This window comes from Talpa europaea, assembly GCF_964194135.1.
Source record: "Talpa europaea genome assembly, chromosome: 1".
Classification (NCBI taxonomy): Eukaryota; Metazoa; Chordata; class Mammalia; order Eulipotyphla; family Talpidae; genus Talpa; species Talpa europaea.
Genome location: NC_140073.1, coordinates 155,354,418 through 155,378,131, shown reverse-complemented (window position 1 = coordinate 155,378,131; position 23,714 = coordinate 155,354,418). Strand labels below are relative to the sequence as shown.

Genomic DNA, 23,714 nt, shown 5'->3' with positions numbered 1-23,714 from the left:
TTTCCCTGCCTGGGCTCAGGGCGCCTGGGAGCCGGATGCTCACAACGTCAGGCCCTCGGCCCCCAGGGAGAGTGAGTGTGTGAGTGTGAGTGTGTGTGTGTGTGTGTGTGCGCACATGCACGTGCATGTGTGTGCGCCGTGCACACATGCACGTGCATGCACACATGAGTGTGTCTTTAAAATAACCCTAAAGAAAACCACCAAATTGGTAGCTTCCACAAGGAAGCTCTGCCACTGGATCCTTTAGGGAAAGTCCGCGCTGGACTGAGGTTTGGTTCCGCTAAGAAAAAAATAAAATAAGAAAAGGAAAAAGGCCGCCGCTCCCCCAGTTCGGGGCCCACCCACCGGAGCTGGGGGGCGGCTGGGGCGGCTTCGGGTAAGCCGGGCGGGGGGGGGGGGGGGCTGGGGACACAGCCAGGGCCCCCCGAGACGGGTCACGGCCACGCCCAGGGCTGCAGCTCCACCAATCACCGCGCGGCACGTGCATTCTTTCCACCAATCAGAGGTGCACTGAGACCCTCATGGGCTAAGCCCCGCCCCTCTGGCCTCGCTAAGCCCCGCCCGCCGTCCGCGCCGCAGGTTCGCGCCCCGCTGCGGGGTTCCGGGCCGCGTGTTCGGGGCGCGGTGGCCGCTGTGAGGCGAGAGGCTGCGCGTCGTGCAACCAGAACGCGTCTCCCAAAAGGCGCCCGACTCCTCAGGACCCCCTAAGCGCCCCGGCTGCGGGAGGGGCGGCCAGGCCCCAGGGACCGCACCCCGCGCCCGCCCCTCAGCCTCCCCCGAGAGCGCCCGCGCCCGGGCCCCAGGGGCGCCGAGGGTCCCTCTCCCGGGGTCCGCGCGTCCCGGCCCCTCGCGGGCGCCCCCGAGCCTGGAGAGGAGCCGGGGGAGCCGGGGCCCGCGCCGCCTCACCTCCACGCAGACGGCGGCGCTGCTGACGCGGCAGCTCAGGTCCTCCGAGGCCAGGCCCGCGAGCACCAGCTCCGACAGCCGCTGCCGGTGGCGCCCCGCGAGGCGCGCGCACAGCCTGCGGAGCCGGGCGGGCCTCTCAGCCAGGGCTGGGCTCCTCCCTAGACGGCCGCCTGACCCCCAGCACACTGGGCCCCTCTCCTCGCCCGGGGTGGGGGCCGGTCGGGTGTTGCTGAAACACCCTCCATCACCCTCTCGTGAAAGGGGCCAGAGTGAAGCCCCCTGGACGTGACTCCTCTGCGGTCCTGCCCTGGCCTCACATTCCCGCTCTGGAGCAGCGGGGGTGGAATAAGTGACCCCCCCACCCCCTTGGCCTGCACATGCCGCCAGGGACAGCACCCGCACCCCTCAGAAGTGAGGCATTCAGCCGCCACCTGGACCACCCCCTTTCTCCCAGCAAGGAGCTGCCCCTACCGGCCCTCAGCCCTCCTGGGGAGCCCCGGCACCCACCTGGCCAGCAGGCCCACTCCCTGCAGGAAGGTGGAGCTGCCCTCCAGAAGGGCCCACACGCCCTGCTCCTCCAGGCTCTGCACCAGCTGCTCACTCTTGAGTCTCTTAAACAAAAGCTGCATGGACTTGATCGTGATCCTGGAAGGAAGCGGGGCCACGTCCATGAAGCAGCGGCCCCGCTGGGAGCACCCACCTGGGTCTGTCCAGGGCGGGCTCGAGGGGCTGGGGGCCGTCATGGGAGCGAGGCGGTCTGCACAGTCTGGAAATCATTCTGGACACACGAGGGGGTTCAGAAGACCAGCCAGGAGGGCGTGAGGAGGGCCGCTCGGTGGAGGTGATTCTTGGACTCCCAGGGCCGCGTCCAGCCCAAGGCCCAGCCCCGGGCACCTCTGCAGGTTGATCTCCTCGGGCAGGGTTGCAGTGTGGACAAGCCTCCAGGTCTTCAGGACCGGCGACGCGGCCTCCGGGCCCTGGCCGCTGCTGAGCTGCAGCAGGAGGGTGTAGACGAGATCCGGGAAGAGGTCCAGGAGCTTGTCGTCCACGTCCATCTTTTCGATCAGGAGGTGGATGGTGCAGAGGGTCTGCAGAGAGAATGGTGAGAGGCATGAGGGCCTCTCCTTGGAGCCCCCAGGAGGCCTGGGCCAGCCCCAACTCACCATCAGAGGGTCCACTGCAGCCAGGCGCCAGATGTCTGCCTTGGAGGTGGCGCTCACCCGGGGCGAGAACCTCACCTGCAGCCGGCCCATCAGTCCGTGGAGCATGGCGCGGGCAAAGGGCACGTTCTCCGCCACGGCCAGCCACACCTCCGTCAGGTGGCTGACCAAAGACAGGACAAGGCTCGGGGCTCCTACTGTGCGCCTGGCAGGTGATAGCCCCTCTGGACCCGAGTGGGGACTGGATGCCGGAGGCTGAATCTCAGGGAGGTGGGGTGAGCCCCCGAAGGTTATGTAGTGAACTCCCATGCAGCCATTCTGTGGCACCCCTGGGAAAACCACAGCCCCTTGGGGCGCCCCAGGTCATGGCTTGGTGACCTCAGGGGGCCCCTGCTGTCTGATGATATCATGGACACTGTCCAGCTGTAGAGGTGGTATTGCTTCCTCCCCCCAGCACATGTGAGAAGTTTTGTCCCATCTTAATTCCTCAGAAGAGGCGACGCGGCTGCCTGGGGTGCGCTGCCAGACCGCCGTGTGGGCTTTCCTGACCCCCCGCCCCGTCCATCCTGTGGCCCTGCTGGCAGGAAGGGACCTGGTGCACACAGGGAAGTGAGTTCTGTGGGCTCTAAATGGACAAGTCCAACGAGATCAAGCTGAACAGGTTAAAAATCGTGAGGGCTGAAAGGAAGGGAGAGCGCTGGGCCTCCGAGCCCGCAGCCACTGGCCAGACACAACCATGTGAGCCCCAAGACATAAAGTGGGGTTAACCTTGCTCTCAGACGCTGAGATCACAAAAGAGCAGAAACCCAGCTCACCTTCCCGAGGCTTGCTTTTGCAGACACAGCAAAGCATGAATGTTTATCCACTGACCTTGAGCTGCGCCCCAAGGTCAGCTAGAGCTGGGAGGCACTACTGGGGGGAGGGCGACACCCGGAGGGGAAGGAGCCACCACCGGAAACTCAAAAGCTCCAGCCACCTGGGAAAAGCCTGTTCACACGTCTCCCCGGATAACTGCCCTGTGACTAGCCCGCTGGGGGCTTCCCCGGGAGGAGGGGGGGGAAGCAGCTCCGCGGGGGGACCCCAGCCCACACTGCGCCTCTGTCTGGGATTTTCTTTTCTCTGGTCACAGCAACTTTTTGAAAAAGAGGCTTAGATAGAAAAAAGAGCATGTGTATACAGAAACATCTCTCCCCCGGACTCCGAGACAATCAATTTTCAGCCTTCAGAATAATAAGTGCACTAAAATAATTCCTACGCAGGAAAACTTGCTTTCTTTCTCAGCTTTTTTTTTTTTTTTAAACAAATCTGACTTTATTTTTTATACTCTTTGATTGTGGAGCTCAACTTAAGGCTGATTTGATTCGTATAAGCTAAATTAGAACAAGAATTTCACCGTAGGTGTTCGTTCACGGAGATGCCCTAACAGCTCCCAGCCTCTTAAGGTAGGACCCCTCCATCTGCCGCCCCCCACAGGCTCCACGCTTCCCGGTGCAACTTGGTCTCGGCTGCTCAGGAGACAGCTGCCTTGTCTTTCGGGCCCCTCGCCTGATGCCTAGGGCGCCACCCCAAACACACACCCCTAATTGGCTGAGATCTCACCAGCTGCTAGTGCAACACGGACAGAAACACGGAACTGGGCACTGGTTTGGGAAACGCGTGAGGGGAGGGGCGGCTTCACGATGAGGCCCCCCCAGGGTCTGAGGCTGCCTCTTGGTCCCCTGGGTGCCTGGCCCAGCGCTTCCCTTCTCAGGGCTGCCTCTGAGGGGACGAGGGACAGCGGCCAGCTGGGTGCCGCGGCCTGTGGATTATCCTAGAGCAGCCCAAGTTTGGGGGCACCCCGAGCTCCGCCCTCCACAGGGAAGGAAAGGGCGGCCACAGAGAGAGGGTGGAGGGACGCACCCAGACTTGTGAGAAGCTGTGGGATCCGGATCCCTCCCACTGTCCCCAGGGCTGGGGCCTCCTGCGGGACACACAGGGTATCTGACCCGCCCGAGGGTCAGCCCGGGAGTGACCAGCCAATCTTCCCCGACACGTCGGTGGAGTCGGGCCGCCCCGATCTGCACCACAGAGTAGGCATAGCCACGTCTGGGCACCCACCTCTCCATGGGCAGGGGCTGCCTCAGGAGCGACGTGAGCACGGTCTCCTGGTGGTAGTGGGCCAGCAGCAGGATGCCCTCGATGAGCAGGCGCCGCACCTCCAGGTGGTCCACGACGGGCAGGTGCACCAGGATGGCGCCCAGGATCTCAGCCACCTGCAGGGGGGCAGGCGTCACCCAGAGCCCCGTCCTCGCCGACAGCACCCCTACCTCCAGGACTCTGGTCCAGCGACCCCTGCAGCACACCCTCTGGGGTCTCCCTGTGCCAGGCAGGAGGTGGCACCCTCTGGAGAGCGAGCCAGGTCCACCAGCCCACGGTCCACTCGCCCACCCACTCCCCTCAACTCGTTTCATCCTCTTTCTAGTTTGCTACCTCCTCTTCTCGACGGCCAGGGGGTGAGGAGGTGCTCTCAGCAAGCGCGGCTGGGTCATCACCCACCCCTCCAGCAGCAGCCCGGTCCCCTGCCCAGCCCCAGCCCCCCCAGCCCTCCACCCCCAGCCCCGGACACCCACCCCAGCCCCCCACCTTGTCCTCCAGCTCCTTGGCCCGCATCTGGAGGAAGGTGCCAACCCAGGTGACAGAGGCCTTGTCGTGCTGCTGGTCCACGGCCCCGATGTTCTCGCAGAGCTTCTGGATGAGCGAGACCACCTCGTCGCAGTTGAACTCCATGCACGCCACCTAGGACCAGAGCGGCCGTCCCAGGGTCCTGCAGCCATGGCAGGCCCACCCCGCCCCTGCCTGTCCCCGCGGCATCCCTTGCTCTTCTGCCCACAGCGGGGCCCCGGCCCTGCAACCTCTCCCTCCTGTCTCTCTATCCCTACCTCAGCCGTGCTCAGGCGCACCCCTCCAAGCCCCAGGACTCAGCTGGTGCTCGTGACCTCCAGGTGTCACTCCTACTTCTCCCCTCATCACCTGACCTGAACCCCACACAGAAAACTCTACCCCAAACTCTACCCCAAACCCTCCCCGTCCTGACTCCTGTGCCCTGCAGCACCCTCCAACCTTGTCCTGCGGCCCCTCACCTCCCCCCAAGGGACTTCTGCCCCAGCAGGAGAAGTAGCCTCCTCCCTGCAGCCCCAAGAGGCTGCGAGGCCTGGTGAGTGGTCAGGGCACCATCGGCACGATCTGTGCCAATGCCCGCGGGCAGGGCCCGTTCCCCCCTCCCTCAGGGTAGCGTATCACAGAGACAGAGGTAGGCGGGAGACGCCCTGGTGGGGACTCCGCACACTGCAGACCTGTAAATGGAGGTGATACAAGGAAACCAGGACCCCCAGAGGAGGATGGGACTGTGCCACCGGCCTGAGGAAGGTGCCACACCCGCCCGAGATGGCCCAGACTCCCCGGGACCAGCAGCCCACACAACCTTTCTGGCTCATCACCTTGGCGATTCTGGAGGATGCACAGAAAATCTTGTCCGTGTCCGAGCCCTGAAGGTCCTCCCTACATTTCACCAGCTCCAGCTCCTTGGACGCGCCCCATGGGGAGCAGGTCTGGCTTGCTGTGGGAGCCCAGGTCCAGACCAATCAGCGAGGTCTCGGGGTGCCCTCCTGCCTCATGGGCCCGGGCTCTGCAGCCCAGGCCACCCTCTCCAGTGCACTCAGGGGTTCCTCTCTCCACACACCCCCCCACAGAGCTCAGATGCCTGCTCTTGGGGAGACCCTCCTGTGACTCTCTGCGAGATGCCAGGCCAGAGGCAAGCCCCCCTACAGGAGGTCACCACAGTGCATATCCCAGAGCTCATCTCTGCCTAGTTCTGCCTCGTCCTCAGCCCCTGTGAGCTGACCTGTCCCAGAGGGGCCCTCAGTGCCTGACACTGCCCTCAGTGAGTCGAACTGACCAACAAAGCTCTTCTTCCAGAAGCTTCCATGGCGCCTCCTGGAGCTGGGCCGCCCTCCACCCCTCTGGTGCTCACCCTGGTCTGGGTACTCGCCTGCCCGCTCAGGGTGGCCACACCCCCAGCCAGGCCAGCCCCACTGCCGACACCCTCGGCAGCACCCTGGCCTGCTCCAGGCCCGTCCTCCCCGTACCGTGCAGGTCTAGCAAGCTGGACAGGATGTCCATGGAGGCCACGCGCGTCCTTCTGTGAGAGTCACAGGTGCAGGGGGCAATGAGCCCCATCAGCATGCCAAACTGTCCCAGCTTCAGGGGGATCTGTGGGACCGAGACCCCCGCCTCACCCTGAGCCATTCACAAGCAGCTGCTGCTGCCCCAGGGGCCACAAGACCATCCTGTGGCGAGGGCAAGCCCTGCTCTGAAATCACCATCCAGGAAGGGGGAGGTCGCCACCACCTGCCTCCTGCCCACCGCGGTCCCCAGGAGGCCAGCAGCCAGGACCACCGACCTGCCCAGGGTGCATCCCTCCCACCACAGGCCCAGGCCTTTGACCAGGTGCCTGCCTGGCTCCGTAGGTGAGCCCTGGCTTCAGATCTGTGCTTCCCCTCACGGCGTGTGACCTGGGCAGGGATTTAGCCGTGGGCCCGGTGTTGGAGGCAAGGATAATAACAGTGTCTCCTCCTTCAGAGAATCCAGGAGCCACGCAGGGTGTTCACACAGAGCCCGGCATGCAGCCTCAAAGGTACCTCCCATTCTCTTGAACCCCCTCCCCCCACAACCAGCTTGTCCTCATCCCACCCCAGTCCAAGACAGAGGCCCACCCGCCCCCTCGGGACACCTCCATCCTGCTGCCAAGGCCATCCCCACAGGCTGCGTCAGTGTCGGGAGCAGGGGAGGGAGGCCTGAGAGGTGTTCTGGAGGCGTCCAGAGTCGGTAACGGAAACATTCTGTGGCTTTTCTAGATTCCATGAGGTTTGAGGTACTTGTCATGATTCATTTTCTCTTCTAAGTAGATATGCACCCTCCTAGCTGCGCCGTGTACGGACCTCCCTCCCCACAGAAAAGTCACACCCGTCCGTCCCCTCCAGCCCCCACAGCTCAGGGCTAGCCCCGGGGCAGGGGCTGGCAGAAGGGGGAGGCCTCGCCAGTCCCAGCTGAGGCTGCCTCGTCCCCAGGGACTTGGAGCGGTGGGAGCAGAACTCGATTTCAGAGACGTTCCTTCTCCTCCGGCACAGAGACAGGAATTTCTCTGTGGGTGCTGGAGCAGCAGAGTGGCGACCCCATGCCCCCCACTCACGCAGACGCCGATGCTTTGGACGTAGAGCTGCACGAGGTGGAGGTGCAGGCGCACAGCCTTCTCCCGCTCCCACTCTTTCTCCGACAAGATCCACTTCTCCAGGAGCTACGGGGAGAGGCCAGAGCACAGACAGGGCATGAAAATCCAGGGCCGGCCCTTCCCCCGTCAGAATATGATGCCTCCCTCCCACTCAGAGTCTGACTATCAGTGCTCCCACCAGGGAGAGGGGGCTGTGAGCAGCGAGGGAGCACCCCCACATCTTCAGCAAGGGAGCACGCTGGCTGCAGGTGAGCACAGCCCACCCTGCTCTCCAGGGCCTCCATTCTAGCTCCTGAAATCCACGCTGGACACTACCTGAAGCAAGAGCTGATAGAACTGGAAGGAAAAATAAGCAAATCCACAGGGATGGAGTTCAGTGCATCTTTTTCAGTAAATTAAACAAGACAGAAAATCAGGAAGGGTAGAGAAACTTGAGCAACACTGCCAAGCAGTGGGGCCTCGCTGATATTTAGGAACACCACGCCATGCCCCCCACAGAAAACTTCCCATGTGCACACAGAGCATTCACCAAGGCAGACCCTAAGTGGACAGCACACTCAACCTGGCCTTTTTTTTAAAGGATTCAGAGTGGAATCCAATTAGATTCAAAACCAGAAAGATCTCTGGAAAATCCCTAAATATTCAGAAATTTCTAAATAACCCAGGAGTCATAGAAGAGGCCTAGTGAGAAATTAAAATGTATTTTGAACTGAAATAAAATCAGGACAGGCATATCAATACTCGTGGATACAGCAGCAAGAACGGTGCCAGTGGGCTCACACTATCTGCTCCTGATTGAAAGTCTTATTCCAATGTGGCAGTAATTAAAGCAGGAGGACACTGGTGTAAAGAGATAGACACACCCGTGGAGCAGAATGGATGGCCAGAAATAGACCCGCACATACAAGCAATTGATTTCTGACAAAGATACAAAAGTAAGTCAATGGAGAAAAGATAGTTGTTCCAACCAATGTGCTGGAACAATTGGCTAGTCATATGCAAAAAAGAAAAAAAATTAAATATACTGTGATCTATACCCCACACCACATACTAAACGTATCTCAGAGTAGACCAATTTATAAAACCTGAAACTACAGACAACCAGAAGAAAATCTTTATAACTTTGGAGTTGGCCAAGATTTCTTAGCTATGACACCAAAAGCATGATCCATAAAAGAAAAAATGATAAATTACACTTCAGCATTTTTAATTTTAAAAATTCAGCTCTCCAAAAGGTACTACAAAATTAATGAAAAGATAAATCAAAGACTTCGAGAAAACCTTTGCAGATCATATATCTAATAAAGGACTTGCATTCAGAATATCTAAAACCTCTGAAAACTCAATAATAAGAAAGCAAACGCCTCCCCGTTGGCGCAGCGGTTGAGCACTGGGTTGGGAAGCTGCCCGCAGCCTCTGCGGCGCCGGTTCGATCCCCGGCTGCTCCCCGGTCACCGGGGGAGGGTCCCGCATGGCGCGCAGACCTCCCCTGCCGCCCGCTGCTCCCCTCAGCAGTGTCCTTCGGTCCTTCTGCCTGCTCTGCTCCCCGCTCTGGCTCTGGTGAATCCTCTCACCCTCCCGCGCTTCTGACTGTGCCCAGTGCTTGTATAAATAAATAAATAAATAAATAAATAAATAAATAAATAAATAATAAATAAATCTTAAAAAAAAAAAAAACAGCACAAATTAAACAAACAAAAATAGTCAGGACCCTTCAAAAATATCCAAATTACGAAAGACAAAGAAAGACTGAGGAATTGTTCTAGATTAAAAGAGTCGAAAGGGAGATGACAGCTAAATACGGGCATCATCCAGATTAGATCCCGGTGGGCACGGCAGCTCTAAATGATGTCATTGGAAAAATAAATGAAGACTGAAGATGGACTCTCCAGCAGGACACAGCACTGTATCAGCAACCCGCTTCCTGATTGTGATCTTTGGTTGTTATATCAAGGATGTTCATGTTCCTGATGTCTGCAGCTAAATCTTCTGGGCTCAAAAGGGGTGGGTGTGCGCGCGTGTGTATGCGTGCGCGGGTGTGTGTGTGTGTGTGTGTGTGTGTGTGTGTGTGTTTGTGTGTAGAGGGGACAGAAAAAAAGACAGTTGACAAAATATTAAGAATCAGGACTTGTGAATCTGGCTGACGAAGAGCGCACAGCTCTGTGTCGGGCCTGACTTCATTCAGGCTGGAGGTAAGAGCAGGGCACCCCTGTGCAGCTTGGGTCCTAGGGCGGGGGGCGCTCCAGCCCACTCCATGCAGCCAAAACCCTTTTTAACTCATACTCCCACCCCCCTCCAGGAGACTTACATGCACCATGTCCTGCAGCCCCTTGGGGTCCAGCTGCCGCTGCATGAACCCCCCCATCAGCTGTTCCAGGGCGTGCAGGGCATTCACATGCAGCGTCTAGGCCAAGAGAGAAGAGAGCGGGGCGGCCAAGACAGGCACGCGGTCACCCTCCAGGACTCCGCGGGGCGCACACCAGGGTGGAGAAGGGTGGGCTGCACCGGTTTGTTGTGCTCAGGCTGAGTTCTTTCCAGGTATCTTCTTGAGCGACAGATCAGGCAATCTCTTAAGAGGAGCCCATGTTACAGAGAATGAAAATGCATTCCCAGAGCCTAGTTCTCCTGAATCCCCGTCCAGGACCAGGACCTGCAGGCAGAGATATGTCCGCAAAAGACGTGTCCTGCTTTTCACGGAGTTGCTGGGACCGGACCATCCACTCTGGGACTACATTTCCCAGCACCCCTTGCACCTTGTGGAGCCATGTGACTAAGTCCTGGTCAATGAAAGGTGAGAAAAAAGCTTCTAGAGCCCCCATGTGCCTCCTGCCCCTCTCCAGGCTGGACATCGGTGTCCAGAGGGACCTCACGAGCTAAGCATGGAAGGTGAAGGCGCCTCTGTCTGCCCAGGGTCTGAGGCTCTGCGGGAAGCCACCCCAACCCCCACTGCCAACTGGACTTTGCTTGAGTGAGAAACAGGCTTTCATTTTGTTAAACATTGGATATTTCAGGGTTTATTTGGTTGCCGTTTTTCACTTTTGCCACCACTCCCACCCTCTCCTCCCCGCGCCCTCAACCTCAGTAGCCTCTAACTTTTTAAAGTATTTTGCTTTGTCCAATTGTCTACTCTATAAACACCCGATATTTGTCTTTCTGACTTGCTTTACTACAGAGTTTCCTCCGCATTGATGTAAACAGGGACAGTTGATGTTTCCCAGCAGCTGACTAGAGTCCCACAGCCAGCTAGACCACTTCTTCTTGAGCCAGTGCTCATCAGTGGGCACATGGATTGTTTGCACGCCCTCAGGGTTTACCTGTTACAGCAGGTAGCGCCTGCCTTGCACTTGCTCAGGGAGCCTGCTCTTCTTCGCTGCTGCCATCACTCAGGACTGGCTCAGGAAGGCCCTGCCCTTGTGGATGTGAACCTCCCCGTCCTGACCAGGAAATGACCAGTCTGACCTACCTTAATGGATTCATTGTCCTCTGCTGGGGGCGGAAGGGAAATCACAGAATGTATGCTGATGTCCATCAGCTCGCTGCTCTCCTCTGTGGAGTAGAAAGGCCTCAGTTTGCTGGGAGAGAAGCAGTGACAGAGGCATGGTCAGTGGGGAGCTGAGCCCCTGCCACCCCACTGCCCAGTCCAGGGTGTGAGGTCATGTCATAAAACCAGGGTGAAGGGCCTCCCTGATGGTGCATGGGGTTAAGACGCAGCCTATAAAACTGTCCGCAGCCTCTGCAGCACGAGTTCGATCCCCGGCCGGCCAGAGAGAAACCCACATGGCGCAGCAGACCTCTCCTGGCTCGCCCGCTGTTACCCTCAGCAGTGGATTTCAGTAGACCCGCCTGTTCTGTTCCCCACTCTGTCTCTGGTGAACCCTCTCACACCCCGCACCTCTGGCCTGCACCCCAGCTCTTTTATGCATAAATAAATGAATCATTAAAAGAAAAAAAAAACAGGGTGAAGCCAGCTTACCTGGGATTCAGGCACATCCCTCCTAGGAGCCCAGCCCCACCCAAGTCCAGTGACCGTGTCTGTGATCTAAGGACAGAGCCAAGGTGCAAGGCCGTCTCTCGCCTACCCGCGGTTGCCTGCTCTGAACCCTCTCCTTCTGGGCACGTCCCCTTCTCCTCCCTGACCACACCATGGATTCTGCCTCCTGGCTACTCCTGGCTCAGGGCTTTCTCCTGCCCAGGTGGTAGCAGCCGCACCTTGGGGCTAAGTAGGAATGCAAGTTCCTCAGACTTCACAAATCCAAAGCTCTGGGGTAGAGACTGGTCCTGTGAGTTTTAATAAAGCCCCAGGGAGTACCTGGCTGCCTGGCTTGTCATTCTTTTTCTAGCCCCTGAGTCCAAGTTCTCAAGCCCCGTCACATATTAGATTGGACAGCCCTGTGCCATAGGCCCTGTCAGGCTACAGGGACCGTTAGGTGAAGGTCTGGGGCAGGACCAGGCCGCGGTAATGAACTTGGTTGGCTTGTACGTCTGGAACGGAGAACACCACTCCCCTGTATCTTTCAAGGCCTCCTCCTCAAAGGGGTCCCATATTTCACCCCACAGGGAGCTCCAGGTCAAAAGCCCAGGTCAAAAGCAGGATGCCAGCTCATGCCCCAGGCATGATACAGACTCAGCCACATTTTGCCAGCAACCCCTTTTCCTGCCTTAGATTATATTCTTTTCAGTTCTCTGCGCACCCTCAGCCTCAGCCTGTAACTCCATTAGTACGTGATCATCTCATCACTGAGTCCCTGAAGGGATGTAGGGGAAATTCACGGCCATCTGCTGGCGTGCCCTCCCCAAGCCACAGTGGTTCTGCTGGGACCTTGACAATGAATGTGCCCCAAGAGTGAAGTTTCCTGTAGCCGCCCCAACCACTTCAAGCACAAATTTCAAACACAAACACTTAGTGTCTCCCCACTCCTCGCTGGTGGATGGAGTCTTCCAGAAGCACCCCCAGTTCTACTACTTTGCATTAACTGGAGTGACACCGTATCAATGAATGAATACGTTGATCACATTGAGCCCAACTGGGAGGAATTTCTTGCTCTAAACATTCCTGTGTGGAGCAAAGAACAGCGCCCCCACCCTACCTACCTCCCCCCCCCCCACCCTTCCCACCTCCCCACAACCTCCTCCTTACCTCCCAACCCAAAGGGAGGAAATAGTGCCTGTTGCTGGGCGCACTGGAGAAGAGCTGGCAGATACAGACCCCGCCCACATCTGAGGACGGCCCTTTGCCCCAGAAGCTGCCACCTGAGACCCTATAGAGGTGGGGTCGGGGTGCAAAGGAGGTACAACCCCCCAAGAAGCACTGGGGGTGGTCTCGGACATTGCCTCTGCCGGGGAAGGTGCCAGGGCAGGCAGGAGCTCACCTCAGGTGCATCAGGGCCTCCATCGCCATGGTGCGCACGGGAGATACCAGGGTGTCCATGGGTTCCGCCTTGATGATCGCCTGCCGGGCACACAGGGCAGTGAGGGCCGGGCACCCGGGCCCTGGCCAGGCAAGGGGAGGGGCCTGTGGTCGATGGCGACTGTCACGTGGCAGGACTTCCCAGTCCCCGAGGGTTGACTTCGTACCGGGTGTTCCAACAGCCACGTTGCTTCATTTTTCTGAAGGTCACCTGACTTTGGTTTGGGGGGACAGCAAAATCTGATGGAAGGAGTGGGACTCAGGAGGGTCCTCTCAGGTCTACCGTCCTTGGCTGCATGTCCCGGGGCTGTGCCCTCCCGCGGGGGCTGTCTCCCAGGGCCGTGCCTGGCTGGTGTGAAATCACTTGGACGGGTCCTGGCTCGGAGCTGGAGCCGAATGCAGGCTGGCTTTCTTCCAGAAAACCTTCCTCCTGTTGCCCCCAAGCTCTCATCCCTCAGGACGGCTACCACAGCTTCCAGGGGCCCAGGCACCTGGAGGCCTGGGGATGAAGGACTGTGGCTGCCCCGCAGGCCCGTGAGCCCTGGGAAGCGTCTCGGCTTTGGGCAGCTGGCGCGCTCTCGGTCTCACCTTGTTCCAGGCAAAAATGGCTTTAAGTCCTGCCTGCAGGGGATCCCTCCCCACTGATCCCACCCAAGGAGAAGCCCAGCTGCGGGCCTCAGTCTGCCGGCCACGCCGGGGACAGCAGGGCTCAGGGGGGCCCGGCTCTCGGCTTCCAAACTAGTCCTGGCCATGGAGCCCTTTCTCAGACACAGCAACGGCTGCAGCTGGGGTGAGCCAAACGGAGACGGGGAAGGCTTCGGAGCCCACGGGGACCTCTCATCACTCAAATGCCCTCAGGAACTCTGAAGACATCAGCCAGAGGAAACCAAGTTGGACCCCAACGCCTCAGGACCGAGGAAGCCCCCAACCTGCTTACCATGATAATGCCCGTGAGAGTTGCCTTTTGGGAAAAGTGGAAGTCCTCAGGGTCCCTGATGTTTTTAATGGCATTGGTGACCTGCACAACACTCTTCATGAAGGCCATTTTGAGGCAGATGTCCTGTGCCCGGGCAGAGGGGGGAAGGAGCATGCTGTGAGTGAACCCCAAAAACCCTAGTCACAGCCCCATTCCTGCCAGAGTCAGGGCTCTGAGACGGCAGCCTTATTCCATCCTTCAGCCACATGGCAGGGGTGCAGGCCAGGACCTGGCACCCCAAGGACCTTGACGTCTCCCCACGCCCCTCCCCATGTCAGCAGGCACCATCACTGGCCAAGAAATCCAAGCTCCGGGCGCCGCCAGCCAGCAGAATTTGTTATTGAGATAGAATCGCTTTTGCCTTTTTTGTTACTTATGGTGTGTGCATCTTACCACAAAGTTTAAAACAGTCAAAGTAGAGGCCTCCCTGGTGGCGCAGGGGTGAAGACATAACCTATGAAGCTGTCTGCAGCCTCCGCAGCCTCTGCAGCACGAGTTCGATTCCCCAGCCAGCCAGGGAGCTACCCACATGGCACGGCAGACCTCTCCTGACGCGCCCGCTGCTCCCCTCAGCAGTGTTTTCAGTCAGTCTGCCTGTTCTGTTCCCTACTCTGTCTCTCAAGAATCCTCTCACCCTCCACACCTCTGGCCTGTACCCCAGCTCTTGTATGCATAAATAAATAAATCTTTAAAAAAAAAAAACAGTCACGATAAAATAAGCTTTGTTTTATTCTCTTTTTTCTCTTTGCCGTTCTAAGAAACCAGCCAGTCCTTTGCCCCTCCCTGCATGAAGCTGAAGTCAGAGGGACCCCAGCAGCCCACGACACACAACACTCATCCTCACGCAGGAGACCGACCTTGCTGGAGCCAGGAGGCTACAAACGGAGAGGAGAGGGCTGCCGGAGATGGGGCTCCCCAGAAGGGCGGAACACCAGGTATTTGAAGAAAAGCCTCTCGTGCTTCCCGGCGTAGGAAGGTCTCTGAACCAGCCAGGGAGCTTCCACCAAGTCCACCTTCCTTTGCTCTCAGCCAACAAGCTTTAACCCCTTGGTTTTCAGCCTCGGTCCCCCAAACCTACATATCCTCGTTCCTTTGTTTAATCAAGGAGGCAGATTTGAGTTCACCACCTGCCTCCTGGCCCACAGGTTTGCAATAAAACTTCCTCCTGTCTCCAGCCTGGGGCGGCCCCTGTGCAGATCAGGCCTGGGCCGTAGCTTGGTAACGTGAAAACACCCACGTCCTGTCCCCTTCGGGAGGGCTCAGGCAGGGGGCAGAGGAGGTGGGGAGAGGCAAGGGCAGAGAATGAGTGGGGTTGAGATGCAGGTGCTCATCCTGTGAGGTGATCTTTTGGGGACTCATGCTCCCCCCCACCAGCATCTGTGGAAGGAGCTGCCCCCACTTCCACAGACTGGGGCTCCCCCAATGCTGCATGCTCCTGGGGCTCTCCACCCACCTGGTCAGAGAGGGTGTCCCTTGGCCACCGGGGGTGGGTCTGCGGCCCCCAGAGTCACCTGGCAGCTGCTCGAGTAGTGGTGGATGATCTTGGCCATGATGGGGCTGTCCAGGTGGGCGAGGAGCACCTGTGGGAGGCAGTGCGAGGCCACACAGCTGTACATCACCATGAGCGCGCTCTTCACCGTCTCTCTCCTCCAGGGATGGTCCTTCTGCAAAGCCAGCAAGAAGGGGAGAAGCTCCAGGCTGAGGGGTTGCCAAACTTGCCCCTCTGGGAGGGAGTGGGGTGCCCCCCACAGTGGAAAGCTCTGGTCACAAAGCCAAAAGAGTCTGTGAGTTGGCTGAAGGGGTGTACGGACGGCTTTCCGGGTGTCTAAAATCTTCCTTCCTTTATTCATTTGCCGGACACACCCTCATGAGCTCCCCAGGCCCCAGGCAGCGGGCAGGTGAGACACTGTGAGGCGTCCACCCAGCAGACAGAGGCCGAGCCTCACTGGTTGTGAACAAGTGGCTCATGTGGACACACTAGACAGGTGGCCTGAGCGCCCTTTCATGCAGTACCTGCTCCGGGCCAGCGGTCATGGTGACACTGGGGACAGACAGCCCTGGTCATGCTGTCTTGGAGGAGGTGCCACCAAACTCACCAGGGAAGCTGGCAGGGGCTTGTGCCCTGCCAGGCCTTGAGTAGAAATGCAGGTCTTTGATCCCACTTTGTGGAAAAGCTGGGGAAGAAATCTAGAAAGCCCTGGTTCTTCTCCACCAAACTGCCAGACCCCCAGGGAAAGAGTTAGAGGTCAAAGCCAATGCCTGAGGCCTCAGTGACTTCAGGTGGTGGCAGGGAGGGGCCCTCTGGAGCGTTGAAGTCTGCAGAACAGGGTGTGCTCCCATTAGTAGGGCTGCACCCCCATCAGCAGAGCTCCCACCTGCAGAGAACCTGAGCAATTTCTTCAGATCCAGGGGAGCCAAGGGAGGCCTGGGACTCTGCGTTCCCCCCACCACCAACAGCACCCCGCAACTAGTCTCAGGAGCCCACTGTGAGTAGCAAGGGGCTGGAACCCCTTTGCCATTAATATCTAGGCCCTGAAAAGGCCCATTCTGTGCTGTCGATTGTCCACCAGCAACAGCTCTGCCAGCAGGAGCCTCCAGCTGTGTCACTTGGTGGCTGGAGATACAGATCTGGCATGGAGCCTGCTGGGGTGCTGGGAGTTCTGTCCTGAGAGGCCCCGGGGACCCGGCCACGGAGCAAGGGCCCCTACCCGCCAAGCGCCGATCTGCCAGGACTGCTCTGACTCCTGGATCCTCTCCTCGAAGTCGTGCAGCACTTTCAGAACCGTCTTCACCTGGCCCCGGGCACACAGGCCGAAGCACTGAATCACGCCCTGTGAGGACCAGGTCAACAGCAGGAGGGCAGCAGAGGGACCCTCTGTACACATGCACACATACACACATGCACACTCTCACGCACACACAGCTACATGTGGGCATGCATGCATGCACGGGCACACACATCCGTATGTGCACACATGCATGCACACACGCACATTTACTCTAAACACGTGTGTGTGTGTGTGCTGGGCACGTGTGTGCCTGCACATTTGTGTGTGCACAGGTATGTGCATGCACATGCATACACACCTGCATCAAATGCACTGGTACACACAGGCATTTACACTCACACACGCGTGCAACATATCCGTGCCAGGACCTGAGGGTCCCGAGGGCACGGGCAGAGCGGAGAGAGCTGTGGCACCCTTACCTCCCGGTCAAAGTCATTGCCGTAGTCGGTCTTGTACAGCAGCTCCAGCAGCAGCACCTCCACCTTGTCGGCCTCCAGGCCGGTGGCCAAGGTGAAGCCCAAGGCCCGGTACAGGAAGCCCTGGAGAGGGGGAGGGGCAGAGGGAGCTTCAGGCCTCCTGCCTGCCCTCCAGGGCTGCCACAGTGCGGCGCCCTCAGCCGGCCCGAATGTCAGAAGCCGCGTCAGACCTGTGCACTTTGGATAGTCTTCAAAATAAACATTCAGGTTCCAGTGGCCTGGAATGCGCGAGGGCAGGCCTGGACAGAGTGGCCTCCACCTCCCCTCCTGTGCAAACTGAAGCAATCTGCACCCCGCTGACAAGTCCAGGGGCAGGACACCGAGTCCTGGCTCGCCTCGTATCAGCCCACAGACAGGCTGGCCGTCGCATAGTCCCGTGAGCCCTATTTCACCGCTGTCTGTAGTCTGTTTTCTGTGGGTTGTTTTCCTATTTTTTTGATTTGTAAGAACTTTCTGTGTTCATTCAGAAAAACAGCAAGAACAAGCACGTATCCAAATAACCCACGCGACTCGATGAAGCAAATCTGCTTATTGTATGGAAGTTGCTTTTCACTGAAGTACCCCTGCCTTGTAACACTAGATACGTTTCAGGTCTTCATGCCTGAGAAATCCCGGGTCTGACGACTATTACATGCAGAGAGGAGGTGGCAGGAAGTGGCGGCCGGCGCTGAACTCCAGGATAGTCGAGGTGCTCTTCTTAGCGATCACATATGACATAATTTGACAAGTAAATCACTCTTAGTGGTACATTCCCCAATATCTCGCTTGTCTTTTGATTTGATTTATGTTTTATCACCCAGAAATTTCTCATTTTCATTCTTTCATGTTGACTTCTTTGTATGCATTCAAAGCCTTCTTTCATATTAAGATTCTAAAAATAGTCAACAATATTTCTGGTTGTTCCATGATTTCACGTCATTTTTACACTTACGTCTGCAACCTGTGCGGTGAGAGCAGATCCTTCCTTAAGGTGCTGGGTTTTCATGACACTCTCAGCCCATCTCTTACATTTACTAGTTCGGATGAACTTGGAAACAACCTTAGCAAATTCCATAACATTGTTCTATTTCCACCAAAATCTTCTTTTGGAATTTGAAAATGGAGCGTATTGCATTGCAGATTAATTTGAGAAAAAGGGACAGGATTGTAACAATGAGACTTTCCAACCAAGGGCGGGAGGAGTCTGTCTGACCAGGGCTGCTTTCAGTTTCTCTGCCTTGTAATTTTTTGTTCTTCACGTTGGTTCCACGTAGCTCACATATTCAGTATTTGGGGATTATATATTTTACATTGTATTGCTACCTTGAGTAGGATCATTTTTCGGTGGTTCATATTTTTGTTCTATTTACGTATGTACGAAAGATAATGAGATTTTCACATTAATTTTGGAAGGAAACTGTCTCCTAGGTTTATAGATTGCCCACCCGAAGGATACACACCTGGGAGGTGCTCAGGGAAGTTTCTTAACTTGCTGTATCCACTTGTGCCTTTTTAAGTTGCCTGAGTCAATAAAATCCTTTCACCTATTTCCTTTCCTTTAAGAGAGTTATTGCAATATGGTTGAACTGTGTGCTTAGTAAACACTAAGCAGATATATGCAAGTGGACAACTGACCTTAAATTGACATCTGACAAGAATTCTGTCCTCTACTGTTTAGTTACAGATGATACCTGCTTATTTTGCATACTCATCTATAATAGGTATATATTGGAACAAGCACAATTTTTAGTTTGATATCCATAAAGCCCTTTGTTTTATTTTATTTTTTTAAAAGATTTATTTATTTTTTTATTTAATTTTTTTTTTCTTGACCCCAGTCCCTCCCCTCCTGCCCCCCACCCCCCAAAGTGTCTCAGGTTCATATTTTTTTGATGATTTTGATTTTCACTTTCTTACAGTTATTCATTTTCCTGGTCCCTTATTTAAGTTTTCTAGATTCCTGCTATGAGTGAGACCATCCGGTATTTTTCTTTTTCTTTCTGGCTTATTTCGCTGAGCATGATCCCTTCCAGCGCCATCCATGTTGCCGCAAATTGTATGTGTTTATATTTTTTTTTTTTATAAATTTTATTGTTATATTCCCCATACAATTGCAGCCCCCCCATTCTGACCCCAATCCCTCCCCTCCCGCCCCCGCCCCCCTAAAAGTGTCTCTGGTTCATAGTTTCTTGTTGATTTTGATTTTCACTTTCTTATAGTTATTCATTTTCCTGGTCCCTTATTTAAGTTTTCTAGATTCCTGCTATGAGTGAGACCATCCGGTATTTTTCTTTTTCTTTTTGGCTTATTTCGCTGAGCATGATCCCTTCCAGCGCCATCCATGTTGCTGCAAATTGCATGTGTTTATCTTTTTTGAATGCTGAGTAATATTCCATGGTATATATGTACCACATCTTCTTGATCCATCATCTATTTTTGGGCATTTGGGTTGTTTCCAAAGCTTAGCTATTGTAAACAGTGCTGCTATAAACATAGGGGTGCAGGTGTTCTTTGGAATTGATGTTTCTGTGTCCTTTGGGTAAATACCTAGGAGTGGAATTGCTGGATCATATGGAAGCTCTATGTTTAGTAGGTCCAGAAATCTCCACACAGCTCTCAACAGTGGTTGGACCAGTTTGCACTCCCACCAACAGTGCAGAAGAGTTCCTTTTTCTCCACATCCTCGCCAGCATTTGTTGTTGTTAGTTTTTTTAATATGTGCCATTCTCACTGGTGTAAGATGGTATCTCATGGTAGTTTTGATTTGCATTTCCCTGATGGCAAGTGATGTTGAACATTTTTTCATATGTCTGTTGGCCATTTGCATTTCCTCTTCAGAGAAGTTTCTTTTTAGCTCTTCTGCCCATTTTTTGACTGGATTATTTTCTTTGTTGTTGTTGAGTCTCATCAGCTCTTTGCAGATTTTTGTGATCAGTCCTTTATCATTAGTGTTGGGTGCAAAAATGTTCTCCCAGTCGGTGGGGTTTCTCTTTGTTTTTGTTATTGTCTCTTTTGCTGTGCAGAAGCTCTTTAATTTGATGTAGTCCCAGCTGTTTATCTTTGCCTTCACTATCACTGCTTTGGGTGATGTGTCTGTAAAGATGTCTTTGATGTGCAGATCACGTAGTGTTTCGCCTATATTTCCTTCTATATATTTTAGGGTTTCAGGTCTTATGTCTAGTTCTTTAATCCATTTTGAGTTGATTTTTGTGTATGGTGTGAGGTAGTGGTCAAGCTTCATTCTTTTGCATGTAGCGACCCAGTTTTCCCAGCACCATTTATTGAACAAACTTTCTTTGCTCCAATGCATAGTCTTTGCTCCTTTGTCAAAGATTAGTTGACCATAAATCTGTGGGTTTATTTCTGGATTTTCTATTCGATTCCATTGGTCTGTATGTCTGTTCTTGTTCCAATACCATGCAGTTTTGATGATTATGGCTTTGTAGTATAGTTTGAAGTCTGGGAGTGTGATGCCTCCATTCCCTTCTTTTTTTTTCAGGAGAGCTTTGGCTATTCGGGGTTTTTTGTGATTCCATATGAATTTCATCAATAATTGTTCTATTTCTTTGAAGAATGACATTGAAATTTTGATTGGAATAGCATTGAATCTGTATATTGCTTTTGGAAGGATGGCCATTTTAATAATGTTTATTCTTCCAATCCATGAGCAGGGGATGTCTCTCCATTTCTTTGTGTCTTCTTCTATTTCTTTTAACAGTGTTTTATAGTTTTCTTTGTATAGGTCCTTTACCTCTTTTGTTAGATTTATTCCCAAATATTTGATTTTTTTTGTTTCAATAACAAAAGGGATGTTTTTTTTGATTTCTTCTTCTTCAGATTTATTGTTTGTGTATAGGAAGGCTACTGACTTTTGCATGTTGATTTTGTATCCTGCCACTTTACTGAACTGATTGATGAGTTGAATTAGCTTTTCTGTGGAGTTTTTGGGGTTCTCTATGTATAATATCATATCGTCTGCAAATAGTGATAGTTTGACTTCTTCTTTTCCTATTTGGATTCCTTGGATGTCTTTCTCTTGTCTTATTGCCCTGGCTAGGACTTCCAGTATTATATTGAAAAGCAGTGGTGAGAGTGGACATCCTTGTCTTGTTCCAGATCTTAATGGAATTGCTTTCAGCTTTTCACCATTGAGAATGATACTGGCTGTTGGCTTGTCATAGATGGCCTTTATGATGTTGAGGTATGTTCCTTGTATCCCAAGAATTTCAAGGGCTTTTATCATGAATGGGTGTTGCACTTTGTCGAAAGCTTTCTCAGCATCTATTGATATTATCATATGGTTTTTATATTTCTTTTTGTTGATGTGTTGGATAACGTTGATTGATTTTCGGATGTTAAACCATCCTTGTGTCCCTGGAATGAATCCTACTTGGTCGTGGTGAATTACCTTATGGATACATTGTTGGATTCTGATAGCTAAAATTTTATTGAGGATTTTTGCATCAGTGTTCATTAGGGAGATTGGCCTGTAGTTTTCCTTTTTTGTGTTGTCCTTGTTCGGTTTTGGTATTAGTGTAATGTTGGCTTCATAGAACGTGTTTGGTATTGTCCCTTCCTTCTCAATTTTTTGGAAGAGTTTGTGAAGGATAGACACTAATTCGTCTCTGAATGTTTGGTAGAATTCATTTGTAAATCCATCAGGTCCTGGGCTTTTGTTTTTGGGGAGGTTTTTGATTACCATTTCAATTTCGCTAATTGTAATTGGTCTGTTTAGGTGTTCTATTTCTTCTTTATCTAGCTTTGGGTGATTGTAGAGTTGTAGGAATTTGTCCATCTCCTAGATTATTAAACTTGTTTCCATATAACTGTTCATAGTAGTTACTGATTATTCTTTTGATTTCTGCTGTGTCCGTTGTGATTTCTCCTCTTTCATTTATGATCCTGTGTATTGGTGCTTTCTCCCTTTTTTCCTTTGTGAGCCTGGCTAGGGGTTTGTCTATTTTATTGATTTTTTCAAAGAACCAGCTCTTGGTTTCATTGATCTTTTGGATTGTTTTTTTAGTTTCAATTTCATTTATTTCTGCTTTGGTTTTTATTATTTCTTTTCTTCTACTGGTTTTGGGGTTTTTTTGTTGTTCTTTTTCTAGATCTTTGAGCTTCGAGATTAGGTTGTTTCTTTGAGTTCTTTCTTGTTTCTTGATGTGAGCTTCTATTGCTATATATTTTCCTCTTATTACAGCTTTTGCTGCATCCCATACATTTAGGATATTGGTGTCCTCCTTGTCGTTCAATTCAAAAAATTTTTTAATTTCTTCTTTGATCTCCTCATTAGTCCAGTGGTCTTCCAGTAGTGTGGTTTTTAATCTCCATGAGGTAGGAAAGTTCCTTGCCTTCTTTTTATGGTTTATTTCTAGTTTGATGCCTTCATGGTCAGAAAAGATGGTTGATATGATTTCAATCTTGGTGTATCTGTTGATGTTTGTCTTGTGCCCCAGTATGTGATCGATCCTGGAGAATGATCCGTGTGCGCTTGAGAAAAATGTGTACTCGGTTTTTTGGGGGTTTAGTGTTCTATAGATGTCTGTTAAGCCCAATTGCCCTAGGTCCTTATTTAGAGCTTTGGTTTCTTTACTTATTTTTTGTCTTGTTGGTCTATCCATTGTTGATAGTGGTGTGTTGAAGTCTCCCACTACGTATGTGTTTTCTCTGATGTCTGTTTTCAGAGAGGACAACAGTTGTCTGATATATTTTGGTGCTCCTTCGTTTGGTGAGTATATGTTAATGAGTATAATTTCTTCTTGAAGTATTGTCCCCTTGATCATAATGTAGTGACCATTGGGGTCTCTTTTTATCTTTTTGAGTTTGAAATCTGTTTTATCTGATATAAGTATAGCTGTTCCTGCTTTCTTTTTTGGTCCATTTGCTTGTAGGATTGTTTTCCATCCTTTAACTTTGAGCCTATTTTTATCTTTTGTAGCTAAATGTGTTTCCTGGAGACAGCAAAAGGTTGGGTTTTGTTTCTTAATCCAGGCTGCAACTCTGTGTCTTTTTATTGAAGAGTTTAGTCCATTTACATTTAGAGTTAATATTGATATGTTAACATCTGTATTTGCCATTGTGTTTGTCTTTCCTTTGATTTTATTTATTTATTCTTTTAATAACTTTTTTTTTTTTTGGCCTTCTTTCATTGTTATTCGTCCCTCTGAGGTTCTGGCTTTAGGACTCCTTGTAGTATTTTTTGGAGTGGGGGTTTAGTTGCAATGAAATTCCGGAGTTTCTGTTTGTCTGGGAAGGTCCATATTCTTTCTTCAAAGAGGAAGGAGAGCTTTGCGGGATAGAGTATTCTTGGTTGGCATCTGTTTTCTTGGAGTCTGTTGACTATGTCCCTCCACTCTCTCCTTGCCCGTAGTGTTTCTTCGGAGAAGTCTGATGTCAGCCTGATTGGCTTTCCTTTGAATGTTATCTGTTTCTTCCCTCTTGCCAGCTTCATTATTTTTTCCTTGTCCTGGATTCTTGGGAGCTTTACTATTATGTGTCTTGCTGTATTTTTTCTTTCGTCGTGGAAGTTTGGTGTTCTTCTTGCTTCTTGTATATCAATTTTCAGCTCCTTCTTCACATTTGGGAAGTTCTCTTCAATTATCTCTTTGAATATTTTCTCTGTTCCTACTTCTCTCTCCTCTCCTTCTGGTATTCCTATAACTCTTATATTTCCTTTCCTCATGGAGTCAGATAGTTCCCGAAGTCTTTCTTCGTTCTTTTTCCTTCGTACTTCTCTTTCCTTTTCTGTTTTGGTT

At 53.0% G+C, this 23,714-nt stretch overlaps 1 protein-coding gene across 1 annotated transcript in view; it reads right to left on the bottom strand.

The window, feature by feature from the left end:
• Positions 1 to 23,714, bottom strand: part of MROH2A (maestro heat like repeat family member 2A) — a gene marked incomplete at both ends in the record, with an annotated part of 49,516 nt that overhangs the window by 4,472 nt on the left and 21,330 nt on the right. Inside the window, 16 exons of the mRNA XM_084228077.1 lie at positions 907 to 1,021; positions 1,414 to 1,551; positions 1,801 to 1,994; positions 2,070 to 2,229; positions 4,164 to 4,318; positions 4,689 to 4,841; positions 5,543 to 5,661; positions 6,191 to 6,314; positions 7,294 to 7,398; positions 9,641 to 9,736; positions 10,796 to 10,904; positions 12,702 to 12,781; positions 13,677 to 13,799; positions 15,227 to 15,379; positions 16,424 to 16,546; positions 16,924 to 17,043. Of these exons, the coding sequence (XP_084084203.1) occupies positions 907 to 1,021; positions 1,414 to 1,551; positions 1,801 to 1,994; positions 2,070 to 2,229; positions 4,164 to 4,318; positions 4,689 to 4,841; positions 5,543 to 5,661; positions 6,191 to 6,314; positions 7,294 to 7,398; positions 9,641 to 9,736; positions 10,796 to 10,904; positions 12,702 to 12,781; positions 13,677 to 13,799; positions 15,227 to 15,379; positions 16,424 to 16,546; positions 16,924 to 17,043 (2,067 nt within the window). The remainder of the gene's footprint in view (positions 1 to 906; positions 1,022 to 1,413; positions 1,552 to 1,800; positions 1,995 to 2,069; positions 2,230 to 4,163; positions 4,319 to 4,688; positions 4,842 to 5,542; positions 5,662 to 6,190; positions 6,315 to 7,293; positions 7,399 to 9,640; positions 9,737 to 10,795; positions 10,905 to 12,701; positions 12,782 to 13,676; positions 13,800 to 15,226; positions 15,380 to 16,423; positions 16,547 to 16,923; positions 17,044 to 23,714) is intronic.